Source organism: Schistocerca cancellata, chromosome 11 (assembly GCF_023864275.1).
Source record: "Schistocerca cancellata isolate TAMUIC-IGC-003103 chromosome 11, iqSchCanc2.1, whole genome shotgun sequence".
Lineage (NCBI taxonomy): Eukaryota > Metazoa > Arthropoda > Insecta > Orthoptera > Acrididae > Schistocerca > Schistocerca cancellata.
The window spans coordinates 127035059-127057963 of NC_064636.1; the positions used below are offsets into that span (position 1 = coordinate 127035059).

Below are 22905 nucleotides of genomic sequence, written 5' to 3' on the forward strand. Positions count from 1 at the left end.
TAGCCAGAATAGAGATGAAGTCACTTCCAGTGAGGAGGTGATCAAATTTCCCACAGAACCGTCAGGGGCAACTGTGGACGACATGGAGAGAGGAAATTAGATAAAGTCAGCTAAATAGTTGGAGATGAAGATTTAGTCTGTTTTTGAGAACTTAATGCGTTCCAGTATTAATTTATGGTAGGTCAGTCATGGCAACAAACTGCTCTTCCACGAAAATTCGTGTGGCTCCACACCAGAATCCACGATGAAAAAAAAAAAGAAAAACACTCAGATTGACACCACCCTAAGATCCCAAAAGTAGTCAGAAGAGAGAAGGCCGAAAGAAACAAAGGACTCAGTGAAGAGAGAGTGGGTGGAGGCTGTTGTTGTTGTGGTCTTCAGTCCAGAGACTGGTTTGATGCAGCTCTCCATGCTACTATATCCTGTGCAAGCTTCTTCATCTCTCAGTACCTACATCCTGCAACCTACATCCTTCTCAATCTGCTTAGTGTATTCATCTCTTGGTCTCCCTGTACGATCTTTACCCTCCACGCTGCGCTCCAATAGTAAATTGGTGATCCCTTGATGCCTCAGTACATGTCCTACCAACCGATCCCTTCTTCTAATCAAGTTGTGCCACAAATTTCTCTTATCCCCAGTTCTATTGAATTCCTCCTCATCAGCTATGTGATCTACCCATGTAATCTTCAGCATTCTTCTGTAGCATCACATTTCGAAAGATTCTATTCTCTTTTTGTCAAAACTATTTATCGTCCACTTTTCACTTCCATACATGGCTACAATCCATACAAATCATTTCAGAAACGACTTAGTGACATTTAAATCTATGGTCAATGTTAACTATTCATTTAAGTATTAACTGTATTTTTCTTACCTGTCACATTTTCATCTAGTGTTTTTGCCTTTAGGAAGCTTTAATGGTCGAGTGCTAGTAATAGCGTTCCATACATTTCGTGTATGTTTTGAATACAGTCAGAGAGAGTCCCTTTAGTCAGCCATAGTGCCAGTAGTGTCAGTGTCGTCGTAACTGCCGTCTGCTTCACGTCTGCTGTGCAGCGAGCTACCTTAATTTAAGTATTAACTGTATTTTTGTTACTTGTCACATCTTCTTCCGTGTGTTTTTGCTTTTAGGAAGCTTTAATTGTCGAGTGCTAGTAATAGTGTTCCATAGATTTCGTGTTTGTTTTGAATATAGTCAGAGAGAGTCCCTTTAGTCAACCATAGTGCCAGTAGTGCTAGTGTTTGTTTTCAATACAGTCCAGAGACAGGTAGTGCTATTTGCAATGTTTTCTAGAAGAAGTGGCTAGCAACCACAGGTAAGTCAACAATCAGCCGCCTTTAGTGAATTAGCAGTCTAGTTAAAAGTTGATTAACTCTCTACACTGAATTGATTTCTTAGGATGGATGGGATGTGTGACTGCTGTGTACGGACGCAGGAGGAGCTAGCCACTGTTCGCAAACAGCTGAACGTGTTGATGGCCTCGGTCAGCCGTCTTCAGGCTGCTGCCTCGGAGTGTAGCGGCAGTCGGGAGTCCGGTGCGTCGCATGGTACACCCCAGGTGTTACATGCTTCACCCACTGTCCCTGCTGTCAAGACTTCTTCGCGGGTACCGGGCGCTGTTGGGCCATCCTCTCCCCAAGGGGAGTGGCGGGTTCAGCGGCGTTCGCGGCGCACGAGGCGGAGGGTAAATGTGGAGGCTGGCCGTGTGGCAACGCCCGCTCTGCCTGTGAGTGGACATGTGGCCGCTCCTTCAGCAAGGTACGAGCAGGCACACGGGGGGAGGGGTTTATTAGTTATTGGGAGCTCCAACGTTAGGCGGGTGATGGAGCCCCTTAGGGAAATAGCGGAAAGGGCGGGGAAGAAGGCCAGTGTTCACTCTATCTGCTTGCCGGGGGGTCTCATCCGAGATGTGGAGGAGGCCCTACCGGCGGCGATAGAGAGCACTGGGTGCACCCGACTACAAATTGTTGCTCATGTCGGCACCAATGACTCCTGCCGTCTGGGTTCAGGGGTCACCCTCAGTTCGTACAGGCGGTTGGCGGAATTGGTGGAGGCGGAAAGCCTCGCTCGCGGGGTGGAATCAGAGCTAACTGTTTGTAGTATCGTTCCCAGAACCGAGTGGAAGGCTTAAACCAGAGGCTCAGACGATTCTGCGGAGATCTGGGGTGCAAATTTTTCGACCTCCGCTATCGGGTGGAGATATGTAGCGTCCCCCTGAATAGGTCATGCGTGCACTACACGCCGGAAGCGGCTACAAGGATAGCGGAGTACGTGTGGAGTGCACATGAGGGTTTTTTAGGTTAGAGAATTCCATCCCTAGACCCGACAAGACGCCTCCTGAGACGCGGCTAGGTAGGAATAGGCAAAATGCAACAGGGAATAACAAAATTAATGTGCTAATAGTAAACTGCAGGGGCGTCTATAGAAAGGTCCCAGATCTGTTCTCATTAGTAAACGGTCACAACGCCCATATAGTACAAGAAACCAGACGTAAACGGTAATGAAATCCTAAACTCAGATTGGAATGTATACCGCAGAGACAGGCTGGACAGCAAAGGGGGGGGGGGCGTGTTTATAGCGATAAGAGTTACAATAGTATCGAAGGAAATTGAAGGAGATCCGAAATGTGAAATAATTTGGGTGAAGGTCACGGTTAAAGCAGGCTCAGTCATGGTAATTGGATGTCTCTATAGGCCCCCTGGCTCAGCAGCTCTTGAGGCTGATACCTGAAGGGTAATTTGGAAATTATTTCGAGTAGATTCCCCCACCATGTTATAGTTCTGGGTGGAGATTTTAATTTGCCAGATATAGACTGGGAGACTCAAACGTTCATAACAGGTGGCAGGGACAAAGAACCCAGTGAAATTTTTTTAAGTGCTTAATCTGGTGACAAACAGACCTGAACTATTTGAAACAAATAACGCAAAACAGGGAATCAGCGATCATAAAGCGGTTACTGCATTGATGATTTCAGCCGTAAATAGAAATATTAAAAAAGGTAGGAAGAATTCTCTGTTCAGCAAAAGGGACAAAAAGCAGATTACAGAGTACCTGATGGCTCAACACAAAAGTTTTGTCTCAAGTACAGACAGTGTTGAGGATCAGTGGGCAAAATTCAAAACCATCGTACAAAATGCGTTAGATGAGTATGTGCCAAGCAACGTCGTAAGAGATGGAAAAGAGCCACCGTGGTACAACAACCGAGTTAGAAAACTGCTGCGGAAGCAAAGAGAACTTCACAGCAAACATAAACATAGCCAAAGCCTTGCAGACAAACAAAAATTACGCGAAGCGAAATGTAGTGTGAGGAGGGCCATGCGAGAGGCGTTCAATGAATTCGAAAGTAATGTTCTATGTACTGACTTGGCAGAAAATCCTAAGAAATTTTGGTCTTATGTCAAAGCGGTAGATGGATCAAAACCAAATGTCCAGACACTCTGTGACCAAAATGGTACTGAAAAAGAGGATGACAGACTAAAGGCCGAAATACTAAATGTCTTTTTCCAAAGCTGTTCACAGAGGTAGACTGCACTGTAGTTCCTTCTCTAGATTGTCGCACAGATGACAAAATGGTAGATATCGAAATAGACGACAGAGGGATAGAGAAACAATTAAGATCGCTCAAAAGAGGAAAGGCCGCTGGATCTGATTGGATACCAGTTCAATTTTACACAGAGTACGCGAAGGAAATTCCCCCCCTTCTTGCAGCGGTATACTGTAGGTCTCTAGAAGAGCGTAGGGTTCCAAAGGATTGGAAAAGGGCACAGGTCATCCCCGTTTTCAGGAAGGGACTTCGAACAGATGTGCAGAACTATAGACCTATATCTCTAACGTCGATCAGTTGTAGAATTTTGGAACACGTATTATGTTCGAGTATGACTTTTCTAGAGACTAGAAATCTTCTCTGTAGGAATCAGCATGGGTTTCGAAAAAGACGGTCCTGTGAAACACAGCTCGCGCTATTCGTCCACGAGACTCAGAGGGCCATAGACACGGGTTCACAGGTAGATGCCGTGCTTCTTGACTTCCGCAAGGCGTTCGATACAGTTCCCCACAGTCGATTAATGAACAAAGTAAGAGCATATGGACTATCAGACCAATTGTGTGATTGGATTGAAGAGTTCCTACATAACAGAACGCAGCATGTCATTCTCAATGGAGAGAAGTCTTCCGAAGTAAGAGTGATTTCAGGTGTGCCGCAGGGGAGTGTCATAGGACCGTTGCTATTCACAATATACATAAATGACCTGTTGGATGACATCGGAAGTTCACTGAGGCTTTTTGCAGATGATGCTGTGGTGTATCGAGAGGTTGTAACAATGGAAAATTGTACTGAAATGCAGGAGGATCTGCAGCGAATTGACGCATGGTGCAGGCAATGGCAATTCAATCTCAATGTAGACAAGTGTAATGTGCTGCGAATACATAGAAAGATAGATCCCTTATCATTTAGCTACAAAATAGCAGGTCAGCAACTTGAAGCAGTTAATTCCATAAATTATCTGGGAGTACGCATTAGGAGTGATTTAAAATGGAATGATCATATAAAGTTGATCGTCGGTAAATCAGATGCCAGACTGAGATTCTTTGGAAGAATCCAAAGGAAATGCAGTCCGAAAACCAAGGAAGTAGGTTACAGTACGCTTGTTCGCCCACAGCTTGAATACTGCTCAGCAATGTGGGATCCGTACCAGATAGGCTTGATAGAAGAGATAGAGAAGATCCATCGGAGAGCAGCGCGCTTCGTTACACGATCATTTAGTAATCGCGAAAGTGTTACGGAGATGATAAACTCCAGTGGAAGGCTCTGTAGGAGAGACGCTCAGTAACTCGGTACGGGCTTTTGTTAAAGTTTCGAGAACATACCTTCACAGAAGAATCAAGCAGTATATTGCTCCCTCCTACGTATATCTCGCGAAGAGACCATGAGGATAAAATCAGAGAGATTAGAGCCCACACAGAGGCATACCGACAATCCTTTCCACGAACAATACGAGACTGGAATAGAAGGGAGAACCGATAGAGGTACTCAGGGTACCATCCGCCACACAACGTCAGGTGGCTTGCGGAGTATTTATGTAGATGTAGATGTAGATATTTCTCCTCTTCAGAAATGGTTTCCTTGCCATTGTCAGTGTACATTTTATATCCACTCTACTCTGACCGTCATCAGTTATTTTACTCCCCAAATAGAAAAATTACTTTAAGCGTCTCCTTCCCTAATCTAATTTCCTCAGCATCACCCGATTTAATTCGACTACATTAAATTATTCTCGTTTTGCTTTTGTTGATGTTCATCTTATATCCTCCTTTCAAGACACTGTCCATTCCGATCAGTTGCTCTTCCAGGTGCTGTGCTGTCTCTGACAGAATTACAATGTCATCGGCGAACCTCAAAGCTTTTATTTCTTCTCCATGGATTTCAATTCCTATTCCGTATTTTTCTTTTGTTTTCTTTACTGATTACTCAAAATACAGATTGTATAACATCGGGGATAGGTTACTACCCTGTCGCACTCCCTTCCCAACCACTGCTTCCCTTTCGTGCCCCTCAACTCTTATAGCTGCCATCTGGTTTCTGTACAAATTGTAAATAGCCTTTCGCTCCCTGTATTTTACCCCTGCCACCTTCAGAATTTGGAAGAGAGCGTTGCAGTCATCATTGTCATAAGCTTTCTCTTAGTCTACAAATTCTAGGAACGTAGGTCTGCCGTTCCTTAATCTGTTTTCTATGATAAGTCGCATGGTCAGTATTGCCTCACGTGTTCCAACATTTCTACAGAATCCAAACTGATCTTCCCTGAGGTCGGCTTCTACCAGTTTTTCCATTCGTCGGTAAAGAATTCGTGTTAGTATTTTGCAGCCATGGCTTATTAAACTGATAATTTGGTAATTTTCACAGCTGTCAACACCTGCTTTATTTGGGATTGGAATTATTATATTCTTCTTGAAGTCTGAGGGTATTTCGCCTGTCTCATACATCCTGCTCACCATATGGTACAGTTCTGTCAGGGCAGGCTCTCCCAAGGCTATCAGTAGTTGTAATGGAATGTCGTCTACTCCCAGGGCCTTGTTTGGACTTAAGTCTTTCAGTACCTTGTCAAACTCTTCACGCAATATCATATCTCCCATTTCGTCTTCATCTACGTCCTCTTCCATTTCCATAATATTGTCGTAAAGAACATCGCTCTTGTATAGACCCTCTATATACTCCTTCCACCTTTCTGCTTTCCGTTCTTTTCTTAGAACTGGGTTTCTATCTGAGCTCGTGATATTCGTGCAAGTGGTTCTATTTTCTCCAAAGGTCTATTGATCTTTCCTGTAGTCATTATCCATCTTATTCCTAGTGATATACACCTCTATATTCTGTAGTCAGTATCTATCTTATTTCTAGTGATATATACCTCTACATCCTTACATTTGTGCTCTAGCCATCCCTGCTTAGCAGTTTTGCACTTCCTGTCGTGCTCATTTTTGAGACGTTTTTATTTCTTTTTGCCTGCTTCATTTACTGCATTTTTGTATTTTCTCCTTTAATCAGTTAAATTCCATATCTCTTCTGTTACCCGAGGATTTCTATTAGCCCTCGTTTTTTTACCTACTTGATCCTCTGTTGCCTTCACTATTTCATCTCTCAAAGCTACCCATTCTTCTTCTACTGTATTTCTTTCGCTCCCCCCTCCTGTCAATTGTTCCCTAATTCTCTTCCTGAAAATCTCTACAATCTCTGGTTCTTTCAGTTTATTTAGATCGAATCTCCTTAAATTCCCACCTTTTCGCTATTTCTTCAGTTTTAATCTATAGTTCATAACCAATAGATTGTGGTCAGAGTCCACATCTGCCCCTGGAAATGTCTTACAATTTAAAACGTGGTTCCTAAATACCTGTATTACCATTAAATAATCTATCTGATACCTTCGAGTATCTCCTGGTTTCTTCCATGTATACATCCTTCTTTCATAATCCTTGAACCCAGTGTTAGCTATAGTTAAGTTATGCTCTGTGCAAAATTCTACCAGGCGGCTTCCTCTTTCATTCCTTACCCCCATTCCATATTCACCTACTACGTTTCCTTCTCTTTCTTTTCCTACCACCGAATTCTAATGACCCATGACTATTAAAGCTAAGGAGCCAAACAAAACTAAGGGAATTAAAGACTTAAGAAAGAGGTCGACACGTAACTGAGATGGGACGAGATGACGGACGTGAGGAAGGTGTCAGCTCTGTCGAAACAAATAGTAACTAAGCTAAGAAAGATGAGTGCCACAGGAGCCAAGAACGTGATGCTAGTAGCCAGGAAACATTCAACTCTGACTTTGAAAGTCGCGAATCGATGTAGTAATTTCTGGCTGTACTGCAACCTGATGGTCAAAACATAGTAGAAAAAACTCCTGCAAGAAGTATCCAAGACTACGAAGAGAATAGACGAGATACATACAAATCAAACAGAAGCACATGAGGGCTTTAAAGAAACTAGGAATGCCGTAGGATATGTCATGTGGAAGGTGGAAAAATGTTCAAAGAGAAGTACAACTATCTGAAGCAAGTGGAAAGGGAATTGGGAAAGAGAGGATCTCGATCTGACGTAGCACAACAGGTGTGTGCGATAGACTTTCCAGTATGTTGTTAAATACATGCGTGTCACACACAAGTCAGCATGCCGCAGACAGCGTGCCACGAGACGGACAGCGCAGGGAAAAGAACCTGCCTCCTGCATCACAAGGTTATGTGTCATGTGGAGAAAATGAGACTAGCAGAAGTGGAGACAAGGATGAGCCAGACATGGCTTTCGCCTACAAACACTTAATGTCATGGCAGAACATCCAAAATTAGTGGGATAGTGGAAATAATCTGTATCGGTAGTGTTAGATCGCCGAATCTGATAGGTCTGTACCACTATCCTGGCCTTTCGAATATAAATTGGGGTTTATCTGCAGACACGTGGAAGGATCGGCAGATAGGAAAATGCGGTTAATTGCTGCCGTCAGCAGATCATACAGGGAGCTCAGAGAAGCTTCCCACACCAGCTATTGGTCACGTGAGACGAAACGCTGAGTCAAAGAATGATGTCTAAAGATTACGAATAGGCAAGACTGAGAAGCCCAATGAAACACTTCGAGACATGAGTTAAGGAAGATCAGTTACTGGGCGCCCCTGGTAGCTCAAGTTAATTAATCAGGTTCTGTTATCCCGACTGTCCCTGAACTTTCAGCAGTTACTTGCCAGGTAATGTAGGGATAGTGTGGAAGCTTTCAAGAATGTTCTCCGTCAGTTTGTGCATGCAACACATAATGCGAGGGAGAAGAAGAGATAGTAGGAAGGAAACTAATGAGTGGTGGATGATAGGAATGGGCGACCTGGCGTGCACCGTCATGTGCGATCGCAAGCAGAATAAAGAGGCAACTGGGAAAATTTTAATGGGGGAAACAACAGTCGTCGATATGAAAGAAAATGAAGTGGAACTGAGATTACTCACCGACCGTCAAAACAGCACTTTATTAGTAGCACCTCTTGCAACTGACATAATGTAGATACAGGAAAGGCTCACAACGCATGTTTGATAGGAATCGAATCGATGCTGAATCAACGCGCTGTACTATGGAGATGTTGTACAATTAACATTAGAAGAGGGAGTTGAAGTTAAATGCAGTGCAAGCGGAATCCGTCAACACTAAGGAATAAATAAGGGTACATCACGTATGTCACAATAAGCAATATGTTTTATAAAGAGTTGATCTGGGCTCAGTCAGGGTAGGAATATCTGGTAACCTTCCAGTAATAGTGACGTTGGTATTAATTATCCGTGGAATCACACAGTTTGTAAGGACCATATCGTGATGTGCAATCTCTGTACTTACCCCTTTATCCTATTACGATGATAAGAGTAATGAGTGGTGCAAAATCTATAGAACTGTATTGGAAATAAAACTTTTGTGGTATGCATACTTAGAACTGTGCCCCACGTTTCTCTGTACCAGGCTGACTATCATGTGGGGAAGTTGGGTGTCTACTCTAGGTTGTGGACATCTGGATGGTTTATCATTCTGAGGCTTGGTTGTCTTTGCATTCATTGGTAGCATCGGGGGTGTTCTTGACTGCTGCTGTGTTTGGCCAGACCTCTGGTGTGTTGATCCATGTTCTCTCTCGAGTTAGGACTGTGTCTACACCATTGTCGTGTGTTTGACACACCTTGAACCATTGAGTTAGGTCCACACTAAAGTTCTGGTGGAACATATTCGAGGGTGACGGGAGGTATTTGACACGCCACAGCGTACAGAATTTTCCTCTTTCACAGAGGTTTACAGTATGTTGCAAGGGAGAGAGGCATTGAAAATAGCGACGCTGTTCATAGCGTCATAGAGAACGCACAGCCTTGTATAGGAAGTACCCAGGACTCACCTTCTGGATGACCGTTATCTTTCCAGTTCACAAACAGTCAACAATATCAGCTTTTACGACTCACTGGTGCCAACTTATGTAGTATCTTCATATTTTCTTGTTGATCTTGAAACAGAATAAATAGGGAGAGCATTAATAATTTCATAGTTTACCTGTGTTGTCACACAGTTAAATTTGTTCCTTTGTTCTGTTGACACATGTAACAGCTGTTTTGGTCTGGTGTCAATCTTTCGCAGTTTCCATATCATGTCACAGCTATCACGCAACAAACATTTTTTTAAGACGCAAAAGCATCACAGACATTGGCTTCAAGTAGGCATTCATTTAAAGGAATGTGGACAGTTGAGAATTTGTGCCAGACTGGGATGCAGACCCAGGTCTCCTGCTGACTGGGCAGTTCCTCTGACCACTGAGCCATCCGCAACCATATGGACTATCCTAATACGCCTCCTGTCGGCCTCTATTTCTCAACGTATCCACACAGTACTAATATATTGCCCCTTGTGCATTATTGTCATTACTGGCGACGTTTCGCAAATTCCCATAAGAGTTCGAGCCTGTTGTGCACCTGCACTGAAGAGATCATTCGCTGTCTTGCCGTAATTTTATATATGTGGTGCCTGTTCTTTTGGACATATCCAAAATGACACAGCTCACACACAGACGCACACAGACACATCTGAAGTGTGAGTGACTGTCAGTGAAAGCGCTACAGTTAAACTAGTCCTTTTAGTGAATGGTGGCTGTGAGGATTTCCTCGCAAACTAAACATTTGTGCACATTTTTCACTTTTTCAGGGAAACCATATGTTGAAGAGGTACAGGGGTTCCATTTCAGAGTCTTCATTGTTTTTAACTATCTTTACTTTCATCAATGGAAAAAGCAAAAGAGCCTGAATGTTAATATTCTGCTTACAATTCATTTGAGAGTTCTGATTGTCTAGACTGAGTCTGTGACATTAAATTTCTATAACATAAAGAAGACAGCAGCAGTGTATACGACTGTCTAGCTAAGACAGTATCCATGAGAATGTTTGTGTATTGGAAGGTGATCTAATATGTAGTGCACATATTCAGATTGGTAAGGCAGACTTCAAATTATCACTGCTATACAGGAAACAATTTGACAATAACATTTATACTACATTACTTTATAATCTGTGCTTCCTCATGGCACACTACCTAAGATACACCCATCATAAAATTTTACTCTTAATAGGACTGAAGGGGTAGCCTCATTTTCACATTTGTTATTTTTATGTTTAATGAGATTGGATGACATGACTGCATAATGAGAGCCTTGGCATCCAGCGCCACTGGGTAATCAGAGGTGACACGCCTCTTCCTCTGTTGACTAATATTGTGTGTTCTGTCTGTGCTGGCACAATGGGGAGAGAACCGCAGTCTTATCCAACAGCTGCCTTAACGAGTCAATTTCGGGGAATGCGGTAGAATTTAGCCAGAGATAGAATGTTGGAGAGTACATAGCAGCTATCATGTTGTGGCAGTTTGCGCAAGGGATGGGGGGGGGGGGTGCCACATGGAGTTGCCAAGCTACCGGAACTGGCCTAGTGCTAACATGGCCCAGCATATTGTCCCCTATGCTGGCCAGAGTGCCATCGAGATCATTCTTGGGTAAAACAGCAATTTTTGGAACCTGCAGATATCTGCAGTTACAGCTGAGGAACTAATATTTAAGAGGAGAGCTTCTGCCAACATTGTGAAATGTTCTCCTCTTAATCTGAGAAAGCCCCCTGCCGACAGATGTCCGACAATCTGTCACTGATGCAGCCAGTGTAAGCATTCATATAGTCTTGCACACAAGTTTCGGTAGTGTTCTTAAGGGTGGTTCAGGGTTGAGAATTATTTTTGGATAGACATTAACCTGATGTTATTATCACACTACGAAATCCGCTGGCATGCTGTAAACTCACCAACTACATAGAAAGTATTAGGTGCACAAAAGCGATCAGAAAGTATGTCTTGTGGTGTTCACCCACAGTCGTGTTGTAGGTTATCCTTAACGGACATAGGCGTTTAAACTGCACCATTGAAGCACATAAAGTAGCTTGTGAAATTCAGCATAAATAAACCACAATAATTTTAGAAGAAGAGTGACGTTGACAGCTACAACACCAGAGGGAAATTTGATTTTCATTATCCATTTTAAAGCTGTCAGCGGCTCGGAAAGGATTTAAATATGCACCAAGAACATTTTTTTCTAATTTTCCCAGTAACATACTTTAAAATTTCTGGATGATACAAACCAAGTTTGAAATTTAAGCACACACTATTCCTGCTTGACAGCTCTTTCCATTTCATGGTCGAATTTGTGCTTCAAACCTGTTAGCATCTAATACGAAAATTGTTCCTTTAACTGTAATTGGACGAGCAGAAATAAAAAATAGAATATGTTCATTAATGTAAGGAGCCTACATAACTGCTCCTTGTACATATCCTAATAACGTAAAAATTGAGTGCAATTAATTTAAAAACAGTGTATGAAGCTACAAAATATTAGTCATCGTCATCATCATCATCACCATTTAAGACTAAATTTGCCTTTCAGCGTTCAGTCTGAAGCATTGCCCCCCTTATACAGTTCCCTCACGATCCCCTATTCAGTGCTAACATTGGTGCCTCTTCTGATATTAAACCTATTATTTCAAAATCATTCTTAACCGAATCCAGGTACCTTCTCCTCGGTCTGCCCCGACTCCTTCTACCCTCTACAGCTGAATCCATGAGTCTCTTGGGTAACCTTGCTTCTCCCATACGTGTAACATGACCCCACCATCTAAGCCTGTTCGCCCTGACTGCTACATCTATAGAGTTCATTCCCAGTTTTTCTTTGATTTCCTCATTGTGGACACCCTCCTGCCAATGTTCCCATCTACTAGTACCTGCAATCATCCTAGCTACTTTCATATCCATAACCTCAACCTTGTTGATAAGGTAACCTGAATCCACCCAGCTTTCGCTCCCATACAACACAGTTGGTCGAAAGATTGAACGGTGCACAGATAACTTAGTCTTGGTACTGACTTCCTTCTTGCAGAAGAGAGTAGATCGTAGCTGAGCGCTCACTGCATTAGCTTTGCTACACCTCGCTTCTAGTTCTTTCACTATGTTGCCATCCTGTGAGACTATGCATCCTAAGTACTCGAAACCGTCCACCTGTTCTAACTTTGTTCCTCCTATTTGGCACTCAATCCGTTTATATTTCTTTTCCACTGACATTACTTTCGTTTTGGAGATGCTAATCTTCACACCATAGTCCTTACATTTCTGATCTAGCTCTGAAATATTACTTTGCAAACTTTCAATCGAATCTGCCATCACAACTAAGTCATCCGCATATGCAAGACTGCTTATTTTGTGTTCACATATCTTAATCTCACCCAGCCAGTCTATTGTTTTCAACATATGATCCATAAATAATATGAACAACAGTGGAGAAAGGTTGCACCCTTGTCTTACCCCTGAAACTACTCTGAACCATGAACTCAATTGACCATCAACTCTAACTGCTGCCTGACTATCCATGTGAAGACCTTTAATTGCTTGCAAAAGTTTGCCTCCTGTTCCATAATCTTGTAGAACAGACAATAACTTCCTCCTAGGAACCCGGTCATATGCCTTTTCTAGATCTATAAAGCATAGATACAATTCCCTGTTCCACTCATAACACATCTCCATTATTTGCCGTAAGCTAAATATCTGGTCCTGACAACCTCTAAGAGGCCTAACCCCACACTGATTTTCATCCAATTGGTCCTCAACTAATACTCTCACTTTCCTTTCAACAATACCTGAGAAGATTTTACCCACAACGCTGATTAAAGAGATACCTCTGTAGTTGTTACTATCTTTTCTGTTTCCATGTTTAAAGATTGGTGTGATTACTGCTTTTGTCCAGTCTGGTGGAACCTGTCCCGACTCCCAGGCCATTTCAGTTATCCTGTGTAGCCATTTAAGACCTGACATTCGACTGCATTTGATGAGTTCCGACTTAATTTCATCCACCCCAGCCGCTTTATTTCACTGCAATCTATTGACCATTTTTTCCACTTCCTCAAATGTGATCCTATTTCCATTATCATTCTTATCCCATTCTACCTCGAAATCGGAAACATTACTGATCGCATTTTCACCTACATTGAGCAACTCTTCAAAATATTCCCTCCATCTGCCCAAGGCAGTTTTCCTGACCTGTCCAAAATACTTGTCATTTCCTTCTTACCTCCCTTTCGAAGACTGCTAATGACACTCCAGAATGGTTTTCTAGCAGCTTGACCCATAGTCTCCAACCTGTTTCCAAAGTCTTGCCACGATTTCTTCTTGGATGCTGTAATTATTTGTTTGGCTTTGTTTCTTTCTTCAACATAACTTTCTCTGTCTACCTGGGTTCTGGTATGTAGCCATTTTTGATAGGCCTTCTTTTTCCTTTTACAGGCTGCCTTGACTGTATCATTCCACCAAGCTGTTTGCTTCAACCTACTTTTACACACTACTGTTCCAAGACATTCTTTAGCCACTTCTAGTACTGTGTTCCTTTTCCAGTGACTGTAATTGACTACGTTCAACTAAGTGGTACCTTTCTGAGATCGCTGTTATGTACTTGTGCCTGATTTCCTTATCCTGAAGTTTCTCCACTCTTATCCTCCTACATATGGACCCGACCTCCTGCATTTTCGGCCTCACAATCCCAATTTCACTGCAGATTAAATAATGATCAGTGTCATCAAAGAATCCCCTGAATACACGTGTGTCCCTCACAGCCTTCCTGAATTCCTTATCTGTTATTATATAGTCAATGACAGATCTGGTTCCCCTGCCTTCCCAAGTATACCGGTGAATGTTCTTATGTTTAAAAAAGGAGTTTGTGATTACTAAGCCCATACTGGCACAGAAATCCAAGAGTTGTTTCCCGTTCCTGTTGGCCTCCATATCCTCTCCCAATTTACCCATAACCTTTTCATACCCTTCTGTTCGATTTCCAATCCTGGCGTTAAAATCACCCATGAGCAGAACACTGTCCTTGTCCTTTACTCTAACAACTACATCACTGAGTGCCTCATAAAAACTATCCATCTTGATCTGTCCCTTCACAATGCGAATATACTGACACAATTGTAATTTTCTTGCGAGACACTGTCAAATCTACCCACATCAGTCGTTCGTTTACATACCTTATTGCAACTACGCTGGGTTCCATTTCTTTCCTGATGTAAAGCGCTACACCCCATTGTGCTATTCCTGCTTTGATTCCTGACAGGTAGACCTTGTATTCTCCCACATCCTCTTCTTTCTCACCCCTTACCCGAATGTCACTAACAGCTAAAACGTCCAGCCCCATCTTACTTGCAGCCTCTGCCAGCTCTACCTTCTTCCCAGAGTAGCCCCCATTGATATTAATAGTTCCCCATCTCATTACCACTTTTTTGCCAAGTCGTATCTTAGGAGTCCCTGGTTTGTCAGTTAGAGGTGGGACTCCGTCACCTCCAAAGGTCCGAGGCATTTTGCTCTGATTGTTGCCAGCATCATATTTAAAGTACCAGGGAAGCAGGTTGCTAGCCTTACTTGCCCCGAGTCCCATTGGGTTTTACCCCTAATGGCTGAGGGACTAACCGGTGGATTTGGTAGTCTTTGCCGTATGAGCACAAATGTGACCACGACTCAGAATATGTCCGAGATGCCCAGCCTTATTCCAAAGTACCTGGTATCCCGACTGTCGGGACCGCTTACTTGGCTACTCATACGTTGCCCGTGGTTCATGAACTAGGACATGACTACAGGAACCCACACCATGAACGAAATATTAGTATATCCCAATATTTGTTTAGCTAAGTTATCTGGTAATTAACATAGTTCATTTTAGACTTTCAATAAAACTGTTATGAGAAGTCAAACAGGATATAATTAACGATCAGAAAAGGCCATTGGTAACGGTATATTTGACATCACAGACACAGCTAAGCACTCTGAGTGGGAAATATTTAAGACTCGGACATACACATATACTTAAAAGTGAGCAACACAGATGAGTGGCTTGTCTTGTGCTCACCTGGCTTCCACTGGTGGATCAGATACCAGCCGACAAACCTCGATCAAATCTTCAGGCTGGCTATGCATTGCATCTGCGCAGCCCTGAGTCCCCATCACACTGACCAAGTGGGCCTTAATGTAGGCGACGGCGGCCTGCTTCAGGCTGTCAGCAGAGTGCCTAAACGCGAGGACAGCGGTGGCCGCCGCAGTCTCGACGGACAGCTGTGCGGCCACCTGCTGCTCCCACTCTGCCTTCAGGACGGACACTCCGTATCTGTCAGCGGCGGCCAGCAGCTGGTGGGCCATGCCGGGCAGCTGGGGCGCCTGCAGGGTGTAGAGGTAGCCCAGCAGCTCTTGCAGTACCGGGCCCTCCACGTCAGGGAGTGCGAGCTGGCCGCTGCTGGCCTCCGGCGTGCCGTGGAGGAACATGGCGGCCATCACGGGGCTCCTGGCGGCCAGGACGGCCCTGTGCGCCACCAGCCGCGTGTCGCCGGCCACCAGAGTCACCACGGCGCCGTCCCCAGCGTCCAGCAGGGCGCCCAAGCTCACCTCCTGCACTGCTTCCATTGTGGACGATTCTGAAACACAGAGTAACTTAGAAGAGCTTTGATCTTACACAGCACTCTCTACATGGTACAGAAAATGAAACCGACAACCTGCTGTGATGGAAATGGACGAAAAAACTTGCTGTGAATAGGAGTCAGGAAATTCATCGCAGCTATGACAGATGGCGCTAACAAATTCAGCTCATGAGCCCTGTGTTTCTTGTGTTGCAGGCTGTGTGATTGACTCAGGGTACTGTAAACAGCAGACTGGTCTAGTATTCACGTCAGGAACAAGCCGATATGTTGTTTTTTGTGGCCATGAAGATCGAAACGGTCGAGAGGCAGCTTAACTACATCAAAACGGGTACCCTCACAGACACCAGCAACGTAATATAACATTTAGGCCTTATATGGGCGTTTGTGTGTTCACAGGTCCTTTCAGATTGACGAACATGCAGAGAGGCAGCGAAGTGTGCGTACAACAGATTTGGAGGACCAGGTTCTATAAGACACGCTGCCTCCCAACCGTTTCCATCCGCTTGCCTGTATACAAATACCATCTCGGCATGTTCCCGACACGAATAACGGATCATTCTGCTGCTTGCAGTATGCTGCATCAATCACACAGCCTGCAACACATAAGGAACACATGGAAGAGGAATATACAGTCATCAGCGTCAGACACCATGGCAATGATGCTTTTCAGACACATGTTCATAGGACCTTCTTTTTCCTCCATTTGCAGTCAGGAATCCGTCCCTGCAGATTTTACGTTTTATTAATGTTCACCCTGCATATTCTGTTAACCCAAAGCAGACCTATATGAAGCAACAATTGGTATGTCAGTTGCAACAATGTTACACTGAAGCGCCAAAGAAACGGCTATAAGCATGCCCATTCAAATACAGAGATATGTAAACAGGCAGAATACGACACTCTGATTGGCCACATCTATGTAAGAGAACACGTTTCTGGCGCAGTTTTTATATCGTTTACTGTTGCTGCACTGGCAGGTTATCAAGATTTAAGTGGGTTTGAAAATACTGTTATAGTCGGCGAACCATTAATGGGACAGACAATCTCCGTGGTATCGATAAAGTGGGAATTTTCCCGTATGACAATTTCACGAGTGTACCTTCAATATTTCGAATCCGATAAAACATCAAATCTGCAACGTCGGTGGAGGAAGATACAGAGCCTGCGAGGACAGGACCAATGACGACTGAAGAGAATCGTTCAAGGTGACAGGGGTGCGGCCAGTCCGCAAATTGCTGCAGATTTCAACGCTGGGTCATCAAGAAGTGTCAGGAACCATTCCAGAAAACATCATCGATATGGGCTTTCTGTGCTGAAGGCCAAGTAGTGTATCCTTGATGACCATGACACAAAGCATTACACGCCGCCTGTACCCATGATCACTGAGATTTACTGTTGATGACTGGAAGCATGTTGCCTGGTTGGACGAGTCTCGATTCAAATTGTATTGAGTAGATGCATGTGTGTGGGTATGGAGACAACCTCATGAGCCCATGGACCCTGCTTGTCAGCAGGGTTTTGTTCAAGCTCGTGGATGCTCTGTAATGGTGCAGGGTGTCTGAAACTGGATTGATATGGGACCTCTGATATATCTAGATACGACTCTGACTGGTGACACCCACTTTAGCACCCTGCCTGATCACCTGCATCCGTTCATGTCGATTGTGCATTCCGACAGCCTTGGCCAATTCCAGCAGGACAATGCGAGACACGAGACGTTCAGAATTGCTACTGATTGGGTCCAGGAACACCTTCTGAGCTTAGAAACATATGTTGGCCACCGTACTCCCTAGGCATGAACATTATTGGCAATATGTGGGCTGCATTGCAATGTGCTATTCAGAAGCGGTCCCCACCCCGTCGCACTCTTATGGATTTATGGACAGCCCTACAGGATTAGTGGTGTCTGTTCCCTCCAGCACTACTTTAGACATTAGTCGAGTCGATGCCACATTGTGTTGCGGGCTGTGTGTTCACAGGGGCCCTACACGATTATATTTAGGCTCTCCTGGGGTTTTTCGGTTTTACTACTATTCGCCCCGTTATATTCTGTGAGATACAGGCAGATTTTTATCAAGCAACAGTTGCTAACTCTTGTCCATTGTATACCAGTCTAAATGACGCCATAGGTGAACAGCAGATGCACAGCTGGTGAAGACCAGTGCCCCGGATCCCCCCAAGCACACAGGACCTCTACACCTCCATGAACGATGTTCAAAAACGTTTTATAGTGTCCTAGCTGAATCAAGAGTTTTCGACTTCTGTCTCATTGGAACCTGATTACAAAACCTCGAAAGGCACCAGCTGAAAACACAATTTCTCCCAGCTACATAACATAAACAGAACAGGCCGTATTGCTTGTTCGCTAAGACTGGACCCTTCCGCCGTTCGGGTGTTGTCGATTGAATTCGGAGTTGCCGTGGCTGCCAATCTTTGTGAACGAACAGTGAGTGGCGCAGCATTACGATCAGTGTGTTTGACAATACAGTGCGTGATCACGTTCGAATTGAAGTTCCTACAGTGTATTATTACGGAACATTGTTGCTGCCGTGCGTCGTTTCTATCGTCAAAAACGACAGAAATTGCGCGCGAAATGGCAGGCCACGCCGAGCACCGATCTTTACTTCCCACGTCTGCGAAGGCTTTGCTCCACACAATCCCAGAACCCTCTGCGGCATCGAGTGGCCACGTCGTAATGGGGAAGCCATAATACGACATTAAGAATTGCGATTCAGCAGTTTGTGTACTGAATTCCACTAAGCGAATGATCCTTAAAAATAGATCACTATAAAGTGTTGTAAACAGTGGCCCTCTGAATTTGATCAAAGAAGAAGCGGATATGTGGATCTTGGTCTCGGATGGTTTAGTGGATTGTGTTAGTGATCGGTTCGTCATCGGTGTAATAAGCAACAGCTGGAGTGGCAACTTGCGGTCGAATGCAGATATCGAGGGCATTAAAGGAATACTGGATGAGTTAGTGACGATAACTACTTCCCTCAGCGCCTTCACTTTCTTTACCTGCTCTTTTTCTGGACTGGCGTATGCTTTCCATCCGACGGGTAATCTGTCTATTTGCGAGGTTTTACCGTATTTCAATTCACTGTCTTTGCTGTTTTGTTGTTTCTCTGTCAGTCGTCGTTTCTACAAAATTTTCTGCAGGTGTTCACATAACTATGAGTTAACTAGTGTGGCTGGCCAGTCAGCGCAAATGTGCCGGTAATATCTGTGTGGTTGTCAGATATTATTCGGTCTTATGGGCGACATTACAGTACGATTTATCTTATCATAATCTGACTTGAGCGTACTCGAGACGGCGTGCCTTGACGTCCAAGCGAACGACAGGCCAATGAGGTAGGAGCAAACGCGGAACAATACATAGTGCAATGTCTGCATCAGGGGTTATTATCAACAACGTATAAAGTAAATGCAATGCATAGCAGTGCAGGGGGCGTAACACCGACGTCCCATGCCTTTGCCCGCCATATTGAATCACGATCTGTGACGTCACCGGGAATCTACCGCTGTTTAGTTAAGACTAATGTCTCTCAGTGTTTTTCTTGTGTCGTGCGTGTGAGTTCGTGTTACGTGTTAGTTTGTATTCCTTGCTCTATCGAATGTTCAGTTATTCAGCACATGGCTTTGTGAGTTTCTTGCAATAATGACTACAAATACGTCGTATTGTGCAGCTGCTGAATGTAGCAATAACAGACATGTGATTGAAGGAGTAATCTGTCATCTTTTCCAAAAAAAAATTTGTACTACAGCTTAAGTAGATTTCTCGTTGTAAACGGAAGGACTAAATTAAGAATTTCTTCTGAACATTTTTGTGAAACTGATTGCAAATAAAAGTTGCAGAATGAGTTGTTAGGTGTTCCTACACGGAAACTGCTGCAAGATAGTGCTGTCCTGTTTTAAAAATTGCCAAACAGGCACGGAAATAAATTTGAAGTTGCAGGTTTTGCCATTTCCAATGTTACTGGAGGCGTTGTTACAGAGACAGAACGTCATCGTGAGACTAGAACAGCAAACAAAAGAGCTCTCTCAAGAGGTGAAAATTCTATCTCCGAAGAAAAGTAAGCTGAACAAATATGATTATTTCACTTAAAGACGATGAAATTCAAGAGCTAAAGAGAGAATTGCTTAGTTGTAGGATTAAAAATGCTCCACTGGAAATAAAAATTAAGTCTATGAAAAAAGTTAAAAAGCAGGCTGCGTCTATAAAACGTAATATGTCTCACACTAAGAGGCATAAATGTGTATGCTTGGATGTGTGAACTATACTTCCTCAGTCTTTCAAATCAAGACATGTTCACTGTTTTTGAAAGAACAGAAAGCATAAAACGTGGAGCTCAGAGGACACTGCAAATGCTTTTACTTTGAGAGCTTTGCCTCCTAAAGAATTTACGTATCTGAGGAGGAACAACCGTCCTTTTCCCTGCAGGTCAACACTCCAGAAATGGACAAAACAGTTAAAGTGCCAATCAAGTATTTTGAAACCACTTTTGTAGTTAATTAAGGTTAATCAAAAATGTTCACGTCGTTAGAGGCAACTTCTGTTCTAAGCTTTGACGAAAAGAACATTGATGGTCGTGTCTCGAGTCATCTGACGATGTGGTATTCGGACAGCACAACAAAATCCAAATCGTCATGCCCCGCAGCTTGTTTTCAAAGCGGAAGCAGCGAGTGTATCACGACTCTGACGTTGCAATGTCTAGTCATTTGTTGCAGAATGTCACAAAAGGAGTTCTGTTGTGTGTGAAATGAGAGCAAAAATATGACAGTGCGGAACCAACTTGGTGTCCGCACCCGGTAGCTGAGTGGTCAGTGCGACAGAATGTCAATGCTAATGGCGGGGTTCGATTCCTTTCTGGGTCGGAGATTATCTCTACTCAGGGACTGTGTGTTTTGTTGTCCTAATCATCACCATATGATCCCCATCAACGCGCAAGTCGCTGAAGTGGCGCCAAATCGAAAGACTTGAATCCGGCGAACGGTCTACCCATCGGGAGGCCCTAGTCACACGACATTTACGTTTACCAACATGGTGTGTCTACATCCAAGGCATTTTATTGAACCCTCTCGATCATAGCAGAGAATTTTTTTTTATGGTCTACATTTGCTGAAATTATTAAGAAATCATGTTACTGATGATGGTATCTCTTTTCCTGATGGTACTGTGAGTGCCAAAACTGTGGTAGAAGATCTTCTGCGATGTCACGAAGGATATCTTTCGATCACTCGTATCGAAGGTGGACACTAAGGTTAGTGGAGGTGATCGTCAGAGTGTCCGAATGGCTGCACAGCTACTGTCACGTTGTACTGCCCAAGCTGTGTAATATTTTGGGCATTAAGATCGCGAAGGAAGCTTCTTTGAGCTGGTGAACGATGTTTTCGATGTTCTGAACTCGAGATACCCTCAAGATCATATAGCTCCACTTACAAGTGGTTATGGGTTTATTAACAGAAGTCAGGAAAACTATCAAAAAATTTTTGTAGTACAGGGAAATATATGGGCTAAAACTCAAACTGGCAATCCTGATCTGTGAAAGACTTACAGTCTGTAAAGTAAATTTTATGGGATAAATTTCACAGCCTTTCAAAATAAAAACTGTCATAAGACAAGTTCACGACTTATCCCCGTTTCTTTTTAATAGTGAGTTAGAGAAAGTAACAAAGATTTGGAATGAAAAACTTATTGAACTCAACATCGAACCTATAAGGTCATGAAGAGGAAGCAGAATCACCGAAATCAACTGTCTTGCATTTGCAGATGATTTTGCCATGCTTTCCGAAAATGTCGCATGAGCTATAGCACAAATGAATATCCTGGAAAAAATAGCGAACAAAAACGGCTCAAGAATTTCTGCAGAAAAAGAAATGTTGTAACAAATGTTAAGGGCGCTCCTAAATTTCTTTAAAGTGATATTGGCCAAATGGGGGGGGGGGGGGTAACAAACTTCAAATATCTAGGAGAGATAAACGAAGAAAATGCTTTGGAAAAATCTGCAGTAGACAAAAGTTTGCACAAAGTGGGGAGGACATATGGTATCACCAAAGACTTCTGCAATACAAATTGCCTATGCAAAAACGAGGCACTACATCACAGTAGTAAAGCTAGAATGCCTAACCACAAGAGAATGCCTGGCCCTGAACTATAATTCTGACAAATTAGAAGTAGTAGAGAGGTGAGTTATATGGAAAATATTAACACCAGAAAACACAGCAGAAAGTTGGAAATATGAAGTAATGCTGGAATATACCAAAATTTAGAAAATATTTCAAATTTATTGAGACAAAGAAGACTAATGTTTTTTGGACATTTATTTCAGAATTCAAGACAGTAGATTAACTAATAAAGTTTGCAAATGTTTGTGGGTAAGAAGTCCACATCAAGCTGGGTCAACGAACTAAAAAAAAAGGATTTTGACAGAAATAGCGTAGAAATACGCCATATAAACAACAGAGGAGCCTTTCGGGAAAAAGTATTGAAAATAATTCCAAGGCAAATAAATAAATAAATCCATGGCAGGGTAGCTAGAAAGAGTGGATCAAAGTTATCTGAAAACAGAAAGAAGAAAGACAGCGAGTAACTCTCTTCGCCTTTCGAAAGGGATTAATTATATCAATCAATTGACTTATTTGACTTTATAATGATGTCAGAAATTTTGGAGTAACTTACAAATCTACAGCCTAAGTGAATCAAGATTCTCTGGAAGATTTCTCTTCTGGAATTGGAGGTCTTGGTGTATTTTATAACCACCCCACACATTTCGAGGTGAGGAGCAGAATTCGTTTATTAAAGCTAACCGGAAGTGCAAGTGAAATACCTTTGTCTCCTGTAACTTCGACTGCTGTTGACAACTATCCGACGCCTGCC

The 22905-nt window shown here is 43.2% G+C and overlaps 1 protein-coding gene across 1 annotated transcript in view; it reads right to left on the reverse strand.

Moving 5' to 3' along the window:
• Nucleotides 1-16014, reverse strand: part of LOC126108330 (protein roadkill-like) — a 30047-nt gene extending 14033 nt beyond the window's left edge. The window contains exon 1 of the mRNA XM_049913547.1: nt 15467-16014. Within this exon, the coding sequence (XP_049769504.1) occupies nt 15467-16014 (548 nt within the window). The remainder of the gene's footprint in view (nt 1-15466) is intronic.
• Nucleotides 16015-22905: the final 6891 nt, after the last annotated feature.